The sequence below is a fragment of the Cricetulus griseus genome (assembly GCF_003668045.3).
Source record: "Cricetulus griseus strain 17A/GY chromosome 1 unlocalized genomic scaffold, alternate assembly CriGri-PICRH-1.0 chr1_0, whole genome shotgun sequence".
NCBI classification, from domain to species: Eukaryota; Metazoa; Chordata; class Mammalia; order Rodentia; family Cricetidae; genus Cricetulus; species Cricetulus griseus.
The window spans coordinates 241,428,721-241,446,415 of NW_023276806.1; the positions used below are offsets into that span (position 1 = coordinate 241,428,721).

A 17,695-nucleotide genomic window follows, 5' to 3' on the forward strand; every position below is an offset into this window, starting at 1 on the left:
AAAGTTTAATTTTTTAATAAAGGAAGCTTTAAAATGAACCCACATTTTAAGGGATCATTAGCAAACAGCCATTTGAATTTTCATTAAAAAGTGAACGTAGGAATAAAATTGACTTTGTTCTTTCTTTGTGACACTGTTTTTTAAAAACATCAATAGATGCAAATGAAACAGACAAAGGTGTACAACAATTTTTTTAAAGTGAGCAAATGGGCATGCAATTCCAAAATGAACATCAGTGACTTGAAAAGGAAGTAGTGGGTTTGCTTAAAAAAAAAGAATAAAAGAATTAAAAAGGGGGGAGTCAAAAAAAAAAAGAAAAGGAAAGGAAATAGTGGAACTTGGTGTTTGCATTCCAACTTTCTTACCTGAGAGCTACTGACTTGGTATAATCTTTAGGATGAAATAGATCGAAACCTCAACTTATTACTTACAATTCAAAATAAGACACAATTTTAAGTTGATAGTTGGAGTATAAATATCACTTTTAAACTACACGAAAATAAAAAACTTCCTGAAATAGCCATTGAGATTTCATCTACTGAAATCAAGTCAATGCTGTAAGTGACACAAAAAGTGAGTGCACACAACCTAACTCATCTGGTATGGCACTTCCATGCAACACGAGAATCACATATTTGACTTGTGAATTCTCAATTTTTATTAAATAATGCTTTGCCAATTTAGCATGCTGAGTGGTTAGGTAACTGTTTTCACTGAATATTTAATAACTTGAGGATATAAAATTGCTTAATCTTTAGCACTCTCAATATCACTTTCAGTTTATGCTTTTAGTAAGACTGTACAAAAATATTTAAATTATCTTTTATGTGACTATCTGCTGTTAGTATGAATGTTCACCACTGTTTCTCTGCTCTATTTTTTGCCCTAGAGCAGCAATATTTGAAAGTGGCTATCATTCTAAAGATAAACACAGCTTTATGGGGAGTCACTTGAAAAAAAAAATGAATGAAAAGACAAAAGGTATAACCTGAGACTCCAACCTTGAGAAGGTGTTCCTGGCGTAGTGCATGATACTGTCAAAATCATATCTTTCCCCAAGAGAGTTCACTTCTCCAGGCTCCATCTTCAGAAAATTGTACTCTTGACCTAAGAGTCCAGGGAAAACAACATCAGAGAAGACTTCTAACTGAAATGAAAGAGAACAGAAATCTGGAACCTCCTGTAGGGATTTACTAAGTGAGTGATGTTATTACTGCTTGTTTTCATACACATATCTATTCATATGCAAAAAACCAAAATCATATGTCCTCACTCTAATGTCTAATTGGAATATAATACTGGAGTGGAACAATGACCTAATTTCTACAAAAGGAGATAAAGAAACCCACACTGTTCTTCTGCATACTATTTATTATCCTCATAATATTCCTTACAATTATATTGCTGTATATATGTATATATATGTATATGTGTGTTATATTACTTGAATAATTATGATTTATAATAAATATTCACAATTATAGTCTAACACAAATTCAAATAACCAGGTCTTTGCACAAATTTTGTTTTTATCATAGTCAAATATTTTATGTGTAAATTTAAAGCTGGTGTTTGTGTGTTTCAGACATTACTCTTGAAAAACCACATAGTCTCAAACTTCTGAGGCATATCAAGTCATAAATGCACAAACAATTAATCTGCAATGGGGATATTTTCAGTCTGTAATCTTTCCACTGTGGTAGTTCCAGTCAATCAGGAAACATCATCCAGTAACTGTTCTTTTTCCTGTTAGCCTGAATGCTTAATCAAAAACAGTTTACAGAGATACAATTTTCTAGTACTGTCTATATTTACTTATGTATCTATTTTTGTTATGCTCCCATTTCTTCCTTACTTTGACATATCTCTATCTTAAATTAGAAATACACTCAGGAGAAGGGGGTCATTTTCTAATATTGCCTCCCTTATAAGTCTGTTTTGTTTTCTTGGTCCACATGATAAAAGTGATTGGCAGACAAAGGACAATACAAAGATGGTAAACAGCAAATCTCTCATCTACTTGGTGCTTGAAAGAAGTTTCAGAAACATTACCTTCTCTTTGTTTACTCTTAATGACATAATTGTAAGACTGAAAACTGTTCAAGTTCCTAGATATTCCACATGGCCATATGCATTTTCTTTGATTTGTGTCTACTGATTGTTCTAGAAAAAGGATTTATTCGCTCAGTTCTGGATACCATACTCCATGGACTTTGTTCTTACTTCATAGATGTTCCTGTAGTTTTTCAGAAGACATTCTCTAAATGCCGCTGAAGTATTGTTGCTGCCCATCTTGTATATACAACCTTTTTTTTTCAGATTTTTTTATTTGAATTAGAAAGAAGATTGTTTAACATGACAATCCCAGTTCCCTTCTCCCTCCCATCCTTCCCTAGCACCCCCCCCTCAACTAAAACCCTACCTATCACATATCCTTTCTGCTCCCCCTGGATGGTGAGGCCTTCCATAGGGTGTCATCAGATTCTATCATATTCTTTGGGATAGGGCCTAGGCCCACCCACAAGTGAATGGCTCAGGGAGTATTCCTCTATGTGGAATGGGCTCCCAAAGTCCACACCTATCCTAGGGATAAGTACTGAACTACTATAGGAGGTCCCGTAGATTTCTGAGGTTTCCTCACTGAAATCCACGTTCCTGGGGTCTGGATCAGTCCCATGCTGGTATCCCAGCTATAAGTCTGGGGAGCAACAGTTCCCCAATTTTCAGCTCAGCTGTTTCTGTGGGTTTCACCAGCCTGGTCTGGACCCTTTTGCTCTTCACTCGTCCTCTCTGCATCGGATTCCAGTTCAGTTCAGTGATTAGTTGTGGGTGTCTGCTATCCCCTGAGCAAATTGGGAGCACAGGAAGAGGGGGGACCTAGGAGAATGAGAAGGGAAGAAGAGGAGGGATGCAGAGGACATGAGGGAGCAGAAAGTTTGAGTCAGGGGAAGAATAGAAGATAACAAGAATGGAGATACCATAATAGAGGGAGACATTTTAGGTTTACAGAGAAATCAGGCACTAGGGAAATGTCTGAAGATCTCCAAAGATGATACCAGCTAACAATCTAAGCAACAGAGAAGAGGCAACCTTAAATGCCCCCCTGGATAATGAGATTGATGACTGACTTATATGCCAACCTTTTTTTGTCAGCTGTTGCCCATAAATAGTCAAATACAATACTTAATGTTTATCTATAGATACCTCAAAGCTCAGTCTTATCACTCTTTTGCTACCATGAAAGATAATCACAGGGTTTTCCCTTCCAGAGTTAGGCTAAAAGAAATTAATGTTTGTCTTTTTATTTGTGTTTCTTTATTGGTGTCCGTCCTGTTTCTTCCTATCCTATGTGTCTTGTTCCATTTGATAGTATCATGCTCATATTGTTGCCTGGAATAAAACTTCTGAATATTCCCACTCATCTTCCCCCTAAAGCCTTTTTGAGACTGTTTGTATGTCTTCTTCTTACCCTTTCCTGCTCAAATACTCATCCCACAGAAACTATTTATGCAGGTTTCTGCTAATTCTCCAGAACTTTAGCTTCATCTCCCCACCAAAGTTAAAATTCCCACAGCAAGTAGAGTTTTTTTTTTTTTTAATCTGAGCTGTGTTTACAATCCATGATAGTTTAAATGAAAATGGCCTCCATAGGCTCTTACACTTGAACACTTGGTGCTCAGGTGGTGGAACTGTTAGAAGAAGTGGGTCATTTGGGGTTGTTTCTGAGGTTCTAAATAGCTATATCATTCCCATTTAGCTCTTTCTTTCTCCTACTTGCATATAAAGATGTAAGCTCTCACCTACAGCTCCATTGCCATGCCTTTCTCCTTGCACCCGTGCTCTCTGTCATGACAATCATATACTCCAATGCCAACCCTCTAAAGCAGTAAACCCCAAGTAAACTATTGCTTCTGTAAGTCACCTTGGTCAGGATGTCTTACCACAGCAATATAACAGAAATGAGGAAACAATTCTTCAATTATTCCCCAGTATAGGGCAAATCATAAATTTCCTAGACCTATAGAGATGAGTCTGATTCTTGGTAATCTGACTTCCCTGGGCAATTAATAATTAATAACCAATCCCCCACTTATAATTTACCATAGAGCAGTAGGACAGAGCTAAAAATTATTACGAGATTTACAGCCTAAATATTTCATTGTATTTTTAATTCACTGTTTACTTCTTTTCTTCTGAATTTCTCTTAATTCTAACTATGGTGACAACTGTTTTTATTTGCCAAAGTAATATTTGTCATGCTTTTCTCAGACTCTATGGTGTTCTCAAAGCAGGCCTATTATTCCTTTTTCACACATACTTGTCTGTGTCTATCCACATAGTTCATACTAAGCTTTACATTTTTATAGTGGTTTTCTGCAACTAGTGCTGTGACAACTAGAATGAAGTAGATGAGGATCAAACAAAGACATAAATGCTATTTATTACAGAATATCCTAAGAAATTCAACATGGCCCCTTAATTGACTGTGAATAAGAAAGTAAGAACCCCTTTGACTCTGTTTGTGCTTAAAATGCATACTACACCAAAATGCCAAACAAGACTTGAAATTTTTTTCAAATGAAATGTACTAGTATTTCTGAATAAGAGAGTTGAAAGAAATACAAAAGTTTACAATAAGTATATTATCTCTCACAAGACTCTAAGAAAAATATGTTTTTTACCATAAATTATGTTTCAACTAGTGAAAACAATTCTTTAAAATCTCCAGCATGGGAGTGATTCAAACCCCCTCCTCAGTGAGGAGGCCTCAGCAATCTATGCAGCCTCTGGTAGTAAGTAGATCAGTATTTATCCCTGGCATATGAATGGACTTTGGGATCCCATTCCACATAGAGGGATGCTCTCTCAGCCTGGACACATGGGAGTGGGCCTAGGTCCTGCCCAGGAGGATATGACAGACTTTGGAGATTCCCCCATGGAGGGCCTCACCCTCCCAGGGAGCTGAGGGATGGTGTAGATGGGTGGGGGAGGAGGGGAGGGAGATGGAGCTGGGATTAACATATGAAACAGGCTTGTTTCTAAATTAAATAAAAATAAATTTAAAAAATCTTTCTTAAGTATAGTCAAGTATAAGAAGAAAAGTCTCCAAGAAACTATTAAGATTATCTTGGGAAGGACTCAACTGGAATTTTCTCCAGAAATTATACCTGACAGCATTGATTCTCATACCTGTAGTACATAATGGCAAAGCCTGATCCACAGCATAAATCCAAGCACTGTGTTTAAATAGGTTTATTATCAGCTTACTGCTCAAGAGCTCATAGCCATTCAAAAAATGCATTTATATTTAAAATAAAATAGCTACATCTTAGGAAAGAAAGCTTAAAAATAGCAAGTTTTAATGCAGTAAAATGTTGACTATATTACATTAAGAAAGGTTTTCATGGTTTAGAAAGGTAAGTTTTCAGGGCCCCAAAGTTCTCACCTGGCTGGATATTCTCTCTTATGATAGTGACATGGTTGTCTCGGTCTGGGCGGGTGTGTTCATGCCAAAAGCCTATCACATGTCCCAGTTCATGAACAACAATTCCAAACTTGTCACAGTTCTTCCCAATAGAGATGGCCTGAGGGCCATTCCCACGTCGACCAACATAGGAGCAGCATCTGTACAAAGTGGACAGCAAAGAAAGAACTTGTGGAGGGCAGACAACTGGACAAGCTAGCATGAAATTAGAAAACAACAGTGACCGACCATAGAGCCCAACACATCCTGAGTCAGGACATCCTTTTATTAATGATTTTTAAGTTAATGTATGATCAAAGTCTCTCAGTAATTAAATGCTTTGCAATTACCTTTATATTAGAAAGTAAGCCTCAACACAGTGTGTTGAGTTCAGAAGTAAGATCAGAGACATTTATGATAATGATGGCATACAATGTTGTTGAAAGGTATGCTTACCCTTCAATATCTTCATCTATAATCACTACATTATCAGTGTAGTTATCTGCCAATTACCCAATACTACCTTATTTTAAGTTACAATTGGCTTTTAACCTTTTGAGAAAGAGAAAAAATATCCATTTGTGAAAGGCATTGGATAATCAAAATATAAATTAATCTTCTTACCAAATAAATAATTCTAAAATAGAGAAGATGCTTTTTAAAACTTGATTAAGAGGAAGGAGACGTGGCTCAGGAGTTAACTAAATGCCACTGCAGATGTAAGGGCCAGAAGTCAGATTCTTAGATCCCATGTAAATGTCATGGGCCTGGAAACCCTTGTAAGCCTAGGCTTTGATGGCAAATACCAGAAAGTCACCAAAGCAAGTGGGTAGAGAAACAGATTAACCAATAGGCCACTCAGTGGTTCAATTGAGAACCATGCCTGAATACTAAGGTGGAAGAGCCATTGAGGACGCTCCCAACATCAACCCAGACCTCCATATTTACACACACACAAAGGAAAGTAGAGAAAAATATTAATTGAGAGGGTGAACAAGATGGCTTGACGATAAAGATTTCCTCCAGTCCTGAACAAATGTGGTTGATTCTCAAGGGCCATGCGACAGACGGAAAGAAGACCCACTCTTGAAAGTTGCTCTCTGATCTCCATCTGTGTGCCATAACATGCATCCTCACACAGATTAGCACACACCTGCACTCAAAAACGAATAAATGCAATATTACAAAAGTTAAATAAAGGTGAATTACCTATAGTTAGTAATTAACAGGATGAAGAGGTTCAATCTCAATGTCTCCCCAAAATTCATAAGTCAAAAAATGACCCCCAGTGAGATATTGTTTAGAGTGTGGCTATGAAAACAATAAATTGGTCATGAGTATAGATTCCTCATTAGTAAGCTCCAAGTCCTTTAAAAAAAATCTCTAGAAAGCTGCCTTTCAACTTTCCATCCACTTCTCAAATACTCAAAATTTACTTCATTTAGAAAGCAGTGTAAGAGCAAAGTATGAGAACTTTCATTTAACATTTAAGGAGTGTCCTTACTGACACAAATCTAGAAAGTTCACAGTGTATATGCTACCTAGACCATATTGCTCAGTGATGTCACACTGCCCAGACTGTGACAACTTATAAAGGAAAATCACCAATTCATAGCTGCTGCAAACATATTAGACTTTTATGGCATGTGTCTATGGATCAGTTACTTAATATTAGAGTGTAATACATTTTACAACTACTCAATGACAAGCACTTGAGAACAACTTACTGCACATTCCTTCAATTTATTAACACTTGTACATACTTGATGTTTTTATCCAAAATACAGGATCCATGCTTCAATTTATGTATATCATGCATGCACATGTGTGTGACAGAGAATCTTGCATACCCTTACAAGAGCAAGCACACATAAGATATCTACTTCAAAGTAAGTTTTAAATAGTATGATTTGATTGTAGTCATAGTGCAAACAAATTTCATCTGAAACATTAATAATTAAAGTTTACATGTAAATAGTTTCTTGAACTATCCTCCAAGACATCAGTAGACAGCAGCCAATAGTTGACCTTGAAGTTGGGAATCATAAGGCACCAGGCACTGTCAAAAGGGCCTTTTTTGATGTATTAATTTTTAAATACAATAAAATAATTGCTCAAATGAGGTAAAGGGATTTTCCTCTTTTAATTTCACTCTTTTCTGTTTGACAGTCTTGTTAATTTTCAACAAATATAGATTCTTTTCTCATCTCTTTCCTCCTTATTGTTTCCTACTTTAATTTAGTGGTTTTCAAATATCTATACATTTTGATGCATGCTATGCCAATTTGAAATGTTAATTTATACACATTATCTGTAAGTGTTATATCAACTAATTAAGATTAATATATCAGTAATAGAATTCTTGGATAACTGGTAGGGAAGAAGTGATAATTAATGATTTCTCTCTTTTTCCCCATTTTGGTTTTTATAAATAATACATTCAATCCATACAGATATTTGCTACATACTAAAAAGTAACTGCTCAAATACTCAAAATTTACTTCATTTAGAAAATGATTGGGGTTTTTTTGCAAACTTTGGAGATTTAAACTAAAATATTTGCCATTTTAAAGCAACTGTAAGAAGACAGAAATATCTGATGACTATACAGCAATTAAACTACCCATGTTGAGTCATTCTAGCTGGTTATATTCAAAGAACACAGCACTTTACAAACGGAATTCTGAAGGACAGAAAGGCTGTCTATTTATTTAATCCTAAAACACTCTTTTTGGCATAATTGAACCCAGAGCAATTTCCCATAATAAGATGGGTTTCACAGTGGAAAGGAAAAACAGATTTCACAGTGCCCATTGCATAGAGCTATTATTTTCAATGGTCCTGGGAAATAAGAAAAATGTGGCACTTTGTTCCTTGACTAAGTAAAGGTCTTAGGAACAGGAGAATTCTAGACATTAAGGTTCATTAAATATATGCTTATGAAAATATCAGGCATGTGATGACAAGGTAACATGAAATTCAAAAACACATGACTTAATCAAAACACTGTCTTAGTTTCTAGTGAAATCAAGTTTGATGCTATTTTCTTCTATTTGATTCTTGCCATTTCATGTCTAATTTATTTGTTGTTACTACAGTGAGATACATCAAAGGTTAACTTGCCCTCTCAGAAAAATGATTTCCATGTATAAAAGAGTTTCATTTCACCTTAAATTATAGAAAGTAATCGAAACCTCCTGTGACTGCCTTTCATTTAAGGTTTACAGACCAAAATATCATAAAAGTTTTCTTTAGGTCAATCCATAACTTAGGGTTGCTTTTACTTTTTTGTGATTTCCTTTTAAATTACTTCCAATTATTTAATGTAATCACTATATGATCTTCATTAAAAATATCGAATTCTTTAGTTAGTTTCGATTTTTAGAAAGTTCTAGATCACAGATTTCAAGTGCCCCATCAAACTGTTGAATACATGAAGGCAGGAGTTTTCTTCTTATTTTCCTCATTGACTTGGCACACACATCCAAGGCAATGTGCTTCCAGGAGATCATTGAAGACCTTGTTTACACACCACCTGCCTTCATTAGCTTCTTTATATCAATCAACAGTAAGTCTCTCACTGATATCTCCCCTGTATAGTTCTCACTAAATGGAAGAATTATAAATAAACCACCTCCTCACACATCGATTAACTCATCCAGGTGAAAACTGATGGCAACTTTAATCTTCCTTTGGCTTCAAACACCAAGAGTAATCGGAAGTCTCCCTTTCTCTCCAGTAGTCAATCTTGTTGGCTAGACCTTTAATCTAAACCCAGAATCCATCCACCTCTCATGGACTGCAGTGCCATTGCCCTTTTCTTTCTTTCTTTCTTTCTTTCTTTCTTTCTTTCTTTCTTTCTTTCTTTCTTTCTTTTTTTGTTTTAGAAACAATTTATTTTACATATCAATCCCCCATTCCCTCACCCTTCCATCCTCCCATGCCCCCACTAACCTCCCAACACATCCCTCACCCACTCCCCAAGGAGAGTGAGGTCTTCCCTGGGGGATCATCAAGTCTGTCACATCATTTGTGGAAGGGCCTAGGCCCTCTTCCGTGTACATTTCTCATGCAGAGTGTTGGATTGTTCACTACTTTTTTTCTGTTCTTTCTTGCCTCACTATCCCAGTATTTCCTTAACATCATAATGGTTTCTAAATGTCAAAACAGATTATGGCATTATTCAGCAACTCTGTGGCAAATTGTGTCAATGTTCAAAAATACTCATTCTCCATCTCTGGCTGATGATTACAAGTCCCCATTCCACTAATGCTGGGTTTCATTACATGGCTTGCTCTGGACAATATCACAGAAGCCTAAGCTGTCATTTCTAGAGAAAACACTTAAGAGTCAACATGTGGCTGACCATGTGGTTACTGTTTGGTCTGCCATAAGAAGAGCTATGTCCAGAGCAAGGCATCTCCATGAGACTGCACACAATACTTAGATGACCACCTGTGAGTAAACAGTATTTGGTGCTCTAAGCAGATGAGATAGAGTTGATGTCTTCTAAATGATCTTCATACCCATAAATCTTACCACATACTGCTCATCTCTCACCACTGCCCAGTTATCACTTCTCTCTGCCTTGAACAGGGAGTGAACTCATGCCTCATTGGCCTTTTCTGTCTATCCCATAAGAAACTCAAACCTCCAAAACACCTGTGTGGCAGGCTCTCTTCTATACCTTCTTCAAATCTTCGTACAAATTTGGCCCCCAATCCTCCCCATTTATCTTTCTTCTAAGAATTTGTCGCACAATTTTTTTCCTTTATTTTGGTAGTTCTTTTCTGTCTTTTCTAGTTTATTAGCATTTTAGGAGACAGGACTCCCCACCAGCTCTAGCACCCAGAACATAGTCTCATATGTGGTGTAGCCTCCACAAATATTTCAAGGAGAATGTGGTCCCCTAAATCAGAGAAGAAAGATAAGACTAGGTACAGCAAGGGTTAAAGAGATTCTATCTGAGGTTCACCTTCCAACCTGGATCTCCAGTTTTTCCTTAATATGATTCAACAATTTATTTCAAACCTCCTCATAAATTGCTTTACATTAAGTTAACTTGTCTCTGTTGTTTGCACACTTCCTAACTGAAATTCTCTTGCAAAAAACAAACAAAAACAGCCTTCTGTTCAATGTTATAACCCAAAATACAGTATGAAAGTAGCACAAAAGGGTGAGGGCACAAAATAAGTATAGGATAATCTCACTGTTATCTTAATGCAAACAAGCAAAATTCAAATATTGAAACAAAACCTAGAAAACAGCTAAGTAAATTAACTTGGTAGCTGGTTTTCTAACAGCAGTCAAAGAGTATTAGGTAGACAAATAGTATTGATGAAGCTAACAGAATGAGAGAAGTAGTAGAAATAAAGGACATTAGACTAGAGTAATAAATTTATGACGAACATCTCTCACAAAAACAAATCAAATAATTTCCATTAAAATATATCACATTTTAGTGGTAATTTTCTTATAATAATACCACTATATTATAATAGCAACTCATTGAAAATATCAATTTCTCAGTTGAAATTTTTTGAAATATGATGAAGGGGAAAGTAAATTATATATCCTATTGAAAATGGATCAAAGATAACACGTATGTACATTTTTCTTTTTGGTTTTTCAAGACAGGGTTTCTCTGTGTAGCTTTTAGAGCCTATCCTGACACTCGCTCTGGAGACCAGGCTGGCCTCAAACTCACAGAGATCCACCTGCCTCTGCCTCCCGAGTGCTGGGATTAAAGGCGTGTGCCACCAACACCCAGCACATATGTAAATTTTTATAAAAAAGAAACATTCTGGTAAAAATTTGTGAATATCTTTAACCTAATACTATGAAACTCACTTAGACTAAATTATAAAATAATCTGACTAGTATCTTTTAATATTTATTTATTGTTTTATTACAGTTCATTAGTTATATCCCTACCACCATTCTGGCATAAAACAAGTCTCTCCTTAATAAAATGATGGAAAATATAATGTCTTGAAGGTACTGAAAGTTTCATATTCAACAGCTTTCCCTGTGATGGCAAAGAGCTTTTTCAGTTCTTAGTTTTAGAAATTATAAAAGTTACAAATTGCCTTATCGGTAAGGTGATTAAGGTAAAATGTGTTCCTTTACTGTATTAACATTAGAAATAGAAGTGGTGGAGGCTGAGGAGGTGATTCAATGATTCAGTGCACTGCTGCTATTTTTGAGGTCTCAGATTCTAGTCTTATCATCTACATGTTACCCACAGATGACTCTACCTCCAGCCCTAAGGGATCCAGGAACCTCTTTTGGCTTCTACAGTTACCAAGTACAAACATGGTGCAGACATGCACACAGTCAAAACGGCCATATATATAACATAAGCACACTTAAAATAAAAGAAAAAGGAAATGGAGCTGATAATATGGCCATCAATTGCAATGGCACCATGGTACAGGCAAGCCACAATCCTTAGTGAGTCGTATTATATGTATACAAATGATATACATTCAAAGCCTCACTACTTAAAACATAATAGACCCAACACTGAAGACCAGGAGGGCTGATGAACATTGGCTTGGTGTATTCTAGAAGGCCCTAAATATTTATGCAACAACAATTCCAAGCTCTGTTAAAGTTGAGATTATTGTTTGAGACTTATGTGCAGCATTATCATAACCAAACTGGTGACACAACTGTATCATTAACCCAGAAGGAAATTTACAAGTCACAAGATAATTGAAATGTTCAGAAGTCAATGAGTTAGTATTATTGCATAGTATTATTACAATTACTGAAAAATAATATAAGGCAAACAAGAAAATGTGAAATGATACTCCCCAAATCACCAAAACACACCATTTCTACAATAACATTGACATATATATTTATATATATATATAGCACTTAAAAGTCTGATTTTCACATGAGCAACTTATAGACTCAACAGGTTGTAATAGGACCATACTTGCAAAAGGACCATGAATTGCAATAACAATTAATGAAAAAAAAGATTCTATAAATTTGAAGGCAAGTGGGGAAGGGCATATGGGAGAATTTGGATGGAGGAAATGGAAAGGAGAAATGTAACTAAATTACAATCTCAAAAATAAACAAAAATATTTTTAAGTGTAAAAAGTCTGATTTTTAGGAATGTAGATGAGCTTTAATCATGTCTGGGTATGTTGTAACTCTTTAAAATATCTGGATTGTAAAAAATAAATCCCCACAGTGTTTATCCTTTAAGAAATTTATGAGACTGAAACAATGTTGAAATTGTCTATACTTTCATCAATACCTATATGTAAAACAATGTGTGGGTGCCATGAGGGACACCAAAGTAAGTTGTATGCTCTAGTCCTTGACAAAGATACTTGATCAAGCTGAGGTAAAGTTAACTGTGACTACTGCAGGTAGGGCAAGTCCCACTGTGGGGATCTCAAAAATGGATGAGAATAAAGTCATGGGAAGAATCTCACCAAGGAACAGATAAGGCAAGGTGTCTTATTATATTTCGTTTAAAAATCATTTGCTATTTTATTTAATCAGTTTTACTTGCTTATGTGCTAATTTTGGACTGTTAGGTATCAAGCCCAGGACCTTGAGCATGCAAGACATATGGTTTGCAACTGAGAGACATTACTATCCTCTGACTATTTCATTGACAAATAGTAACTCTACACATCTGTGGGGACCAATATGACATTTCTACGCATGTGTTAATGGCCATTTCTTGAACCAGAACCTAAGCAAAATTGGGAGAATGGGTTAGTTTGGACTCATTTTCTCAGGTATATTCTGTGATATTTTTAGGAGGATCCATCTCCAACTATTGCCCTTTTCTCTTTTTTTCTTTACTGAAACAAATGTTTGTATCATATATTCTGATCATGTTTTCCATTCATTCATTCAGTTCCTCTCAGATCCTCCCTACCCACACCCCTACCAACGCACCTCTGTGTTCTTTCCCTTTCTTTAAAACAGAGGAAGGAAAGTCAAAGCAACAAAGAAACACACGCACACACACACATACACACAACCAATATAAAAATCAAAATAATAAGTAAGAGACTAATATGACAAAAAAATCCCAAATAACAAGAGACAATAAGTTTTAAAAAAATAGCCTTGAGTTCATTTTGTGTAGAGGAGAGATGCAGTCTCCCGCTGCAATTAATACCCAGTGGCAGAGGAAACCAATGAGTCCTCTCAGTGGAATCTCACTGTCTATATTAACTACATCTCAGGACAGATCCCATGACCAGAATCATTTGTCCATTATAGTCTCCCTTTAGATTTCTCAATACATGTCACTGTCTCCTTTGTCATAGGAATGAGTTATCTGGTGCTGAGAAACTTTTCACATTGTTTACTCTTTTCTTACATCCTAAACATAGCATCTACCTAATAAAGGCATTAAAAAAAAAAAACTATGAACAAAAGTAAGTCAGTGGTAAATGAGGGAACCTGGTCTGGTAGGATGAAAATGGGAAACATTAAAGTAAAAATAAAATGAGTATAAATATCAATGTATTACAAACAAAAGCAGACTTTTGTTTTGTAAAATTGAAGAGTGGGAGGGAAGAAAGATGTGTTGCTGCCAGCATACCTATTTAGAAATACATAAACTGGGCAGTAATTGTTAAAATTAGATAATCAGAAGGAACCCCAGAGATATAGATATTTAAAAATATTAAACGGATACAAGAACTAGATGGCATTTCAAAGTAACTTAAAATTACCCAGCCAAAATGTGAGTAATTTGAAGGAAACATTACTCAATTATTGAACAATGGACAATACTTTATGGTACTGTCCAAAAATATCTGGAGACAATGATTTTTAACTTTTATTAACGTCATTCAGTTTAGGCCAAAGTTGAAATCTCTTACTTTTTAAAGGTAAAATCATCTAGAAAAATATGGGGAAAGAGAAAATAATGTGATGGTCCCATTCCCATACTCACAGATATCATGTATGTTTCCCTTAAATAGAAAAGGGGCCATCATAGAGTGAGAAGTGCTTTCTCCAAAAGAATTCAATAACCATTTTGAGTCCTATATATAAACACATTTTGAGTTCTATATATGAGCACTTTAGATAGCTATAGCAGTTGGATTGATTCTTGTGTCAAGAAGAGCTTCAGGTAATAAATTCAAAATAAATAAAATAACATTAAAAAACCAACATTTTTGTTGAGCACCTACCCATTAACAGATATTTATTATTATCTTTTAAATGACAGTTTAATGAGAGAGAGCAAAAGAAGGGTGTTGATTCAGATGGGAGGGGAGGTAGAGAGATCTGGGAGGAATACAGGAAAGGAGAAACCTTAATCAGAATATATTGTATGAAAAATATATTTTCAATTATAAAAAATTACATAAAAAATAAATCTAGATGCACTGAAGTTATTTAACTATTAATGGCCATAATAATGGTTCTTTTGTTCAACAAAAAGACAGAGGATTCCAAATTAAAATACAGAACAAAGATAAATCAACATTTGTAATGCTGTGGATGTTGATGATGGTTGGGTCTGGCTGCCACCTCCTCTCTCTACTGACTGTTAAAAACATTGTAAATGAGGAAGTCCAACCATGTGTGCCTTCTGGTGAGAGGGAACAGAAAACAGAGGGAACCACTACCAAGTACTGCTAGAAAAGAAATCATGCAATTTCTGATAGATTCCAAACACAGAAGAAAAGTTTGAAGATTTCCATAAGAGGAATTTTTAGGACTGTATTTTATTCATTGCTTCTTTAATTATGTGTATATGTGGGGGATGGTGCATGCACATGAGAGTAGGTGATGACAGAGACCACAGGCATTGGATCCTCTGGACCTGGAGTTGCATGAATTTTCAGGTTGCTCCAATGTGTGTGCTAGAGACAAACCTGGGTTCCTTTGGAAGACCTGTGACTTCCCTGAACCAGTGAGCCATCTCTCCAGTCCATAGCAAAAGAAAAAGGATTTTGAAAGTGTTTGTCACTACTTGGACAGCTGCTACTGCAATATCTCATAACTTGCAATATTATGAGATTTAGTGGGAGATGTGGAGGCAGAAACAGTTTATGTGGCCATTACTCTAACTACCTATGTTTCTTGAAGAAAGTTGTATTTTGTTTTTCAAGTCAGGCCTGCATAAAATGTTCTTGGATATAAATGAATATTCACTTCTAAAAGGGAACAGTGATAGTTTTCCTTTTATGTAAATTTAGAAAATTCACTCAATTAGTTAAATACCAGTTATGGCTATTGGTACTTCTGCTGTAGAAGTAGCTACTAAAATGTAATCTCAGGGCCAGGTGGTAGTGGCACACACCTTTAATCCCAGCACTCGGGAGGCAGAGGCAGGTGGATATCTGTGAGTTTGAGAACAGCCTGGTCTATAAGAGCAGAGAAACCCTGTCTCGAAAAGAAAAACCATATATATATTCAGTATTTAGGGAGTATTTTTAATTGAAAAAATATATATATATTCAGTATTTACGGAGTATTTTTAATTGAAAAAAATGTTTGCACTTATCGTTCATTGTGTCCTATTTTTTTCTTTTCCTAAAATTATTTTTAAGAAAGCCTTTATTGTCATGTAAGACCATTTGGAAAACACTATTATAGGAGAAAACACCAAAGAATCTCAGGTAGTATAAAATCTTGCTCTCACCAGTCCATTTGGAAGACAATTGCTGGTGGAAGAAATTTGGTAGAGTAAGATGAGAGCAGGTAGACTGGCCTAAAGGTCAGAGATGTTACCAGGGAGAACTTGAGGACCAGCATAGACCAGAGACCAAGTGACTTGATGGGCAACTGTACTAGAAACAAACTGCTTAGATTTCACAGGGAGACACAAGAGGTTTCTAAACCCAGAGAGAAGAGTTCTAGAAAAACTGCAGTACTAAGATAAATAACCTCTAAATGGGCACAAAGACCAGTAACCATAACTTACATTTGTCTGAATACAAATTTTCTCATGCAAAACTCAGCCTGTCCTTTGCAAACAGGAAGAAAGGAATCCTACCTCCAAGCTTTCCCCTTTTAGTCTTCAAAACTTAAGTCCATTCTCTACTTACCCACAAGGCCTATAGGTGAACACAATGTAACTCTCTTCATCACTTCTCTCAGTGAAAGTCACACATGTGTGCTTCTCCCAGTGTCTCATGGCCTGCTTGAACATGGCTCGCTGGCTGCCTGGAAAAATTCATGACTTTATAAAACAGTGTGGGCTTTCAGGGAGGTGTGTTTGGTGCTGGCTCACCCATCCTGGCTGGTAGTTCAGGATGCTAGCTGGTACTGTCATCAACTGTGCCTGGTTCACAAATGAGTCATTGCTCAGAATCCACACTCACTTTCTAGTCTAAGGGTTAAAGCCCATTAGCTCTACAAATATGTGTGTGCAAGACCCTGAGGATGGTGTGTGCATTCATCTCCTCAGGGCAGAGAAGCTGCTTTCTATAGTAAATTTGAAACAGTATAAAATCCAGCACAATACTTTAGACTCTAAATGAAAGACTAATGATATTTTACTTCAACTTTGGAAAGTTTTAAGTTAGCAACCCATGTTAATTGAGCTTTTTCTCACATTTGATTGGATAGTGTATTTTCTATAAAACACAAGACCTGTATAACAGATTTCCTTGAACACATACACACACACACACACACACACACACACACACACACACACACACACACACACACACACACACTGAGACCATCTTACCAGTAAAGTTGCCTCCTATGACATAAGGAATGACACCTCCAGGCCATATTCTTTCTGTTCTTGATGTAGCAGCTCTGGGAACTCGATTTTTCTCATTTTGCTCTGAGAATTTTGGAGGTGCTTTCCCTTTAGTGGTTTTATTTTGCTCCAAGCCTGCAGTAACATTTAAAACATCTGTCAAACAGAATCATACTCCTCTTAAAGGATGAAAGTTCAAGTATCGTACATATGTATATGTATAAATATGCCCAAAATGCATTAAAGGAAAATGGCAGTCATTTTACATGTTTACGAAATATATAGAAATAAATACTAAGTATTTCAAGCCCAAATATCACTTCTTAATGTCCTATGTATGAGTCATGATGGATTTTCATATTTCAGACACTAGGGTCTAAAATTATTGAAAGAGTATAAGGTCATGGAAAAGTCTTCTTATGCTGCCTATCTTATCAGCCCATGAGCCATTCACCACCTGATAAAATAGATACTGTTCAAGAAAAGAGCTCAACACTCAAGATTATTTCTTT

The 17,695-nt window shown here is 35.9% G+C and overlaps 1 protein-coding gene across 1 annotated transcript in view; it reads right to left on the reverse strand.

The window, feature by feature from the left end:
• Positions 1–17,695, reverse strand: part of Tll1 (tolloid like 1) — a 179,845-nt gene that overhangs the window by 71,267 nt on the left and 90,883 nt on the right. Inside the window, exons 4-7 of the mRNA XM_027394106.2 lie at positions 17,166–17,318; positions 16,516–16,633; positions 5,447–5,625; positions 1,002–1,107 (exon numbers count right to left, since the gene is read on the reverse strand). Coding sequence (XP_027249907.2) covers positions 1,002–1,107; positions 5,447–5,625; positions 16,516–16,633; positions 17,166–17,318 — 556 coding nt within the window. The remainder of the gene's footprint in view (positions 1–1,001; positions 1,108–5,446; positions 5,626–16,515; positions 16,634–17,165; positions 17,319–17,695) is intronic.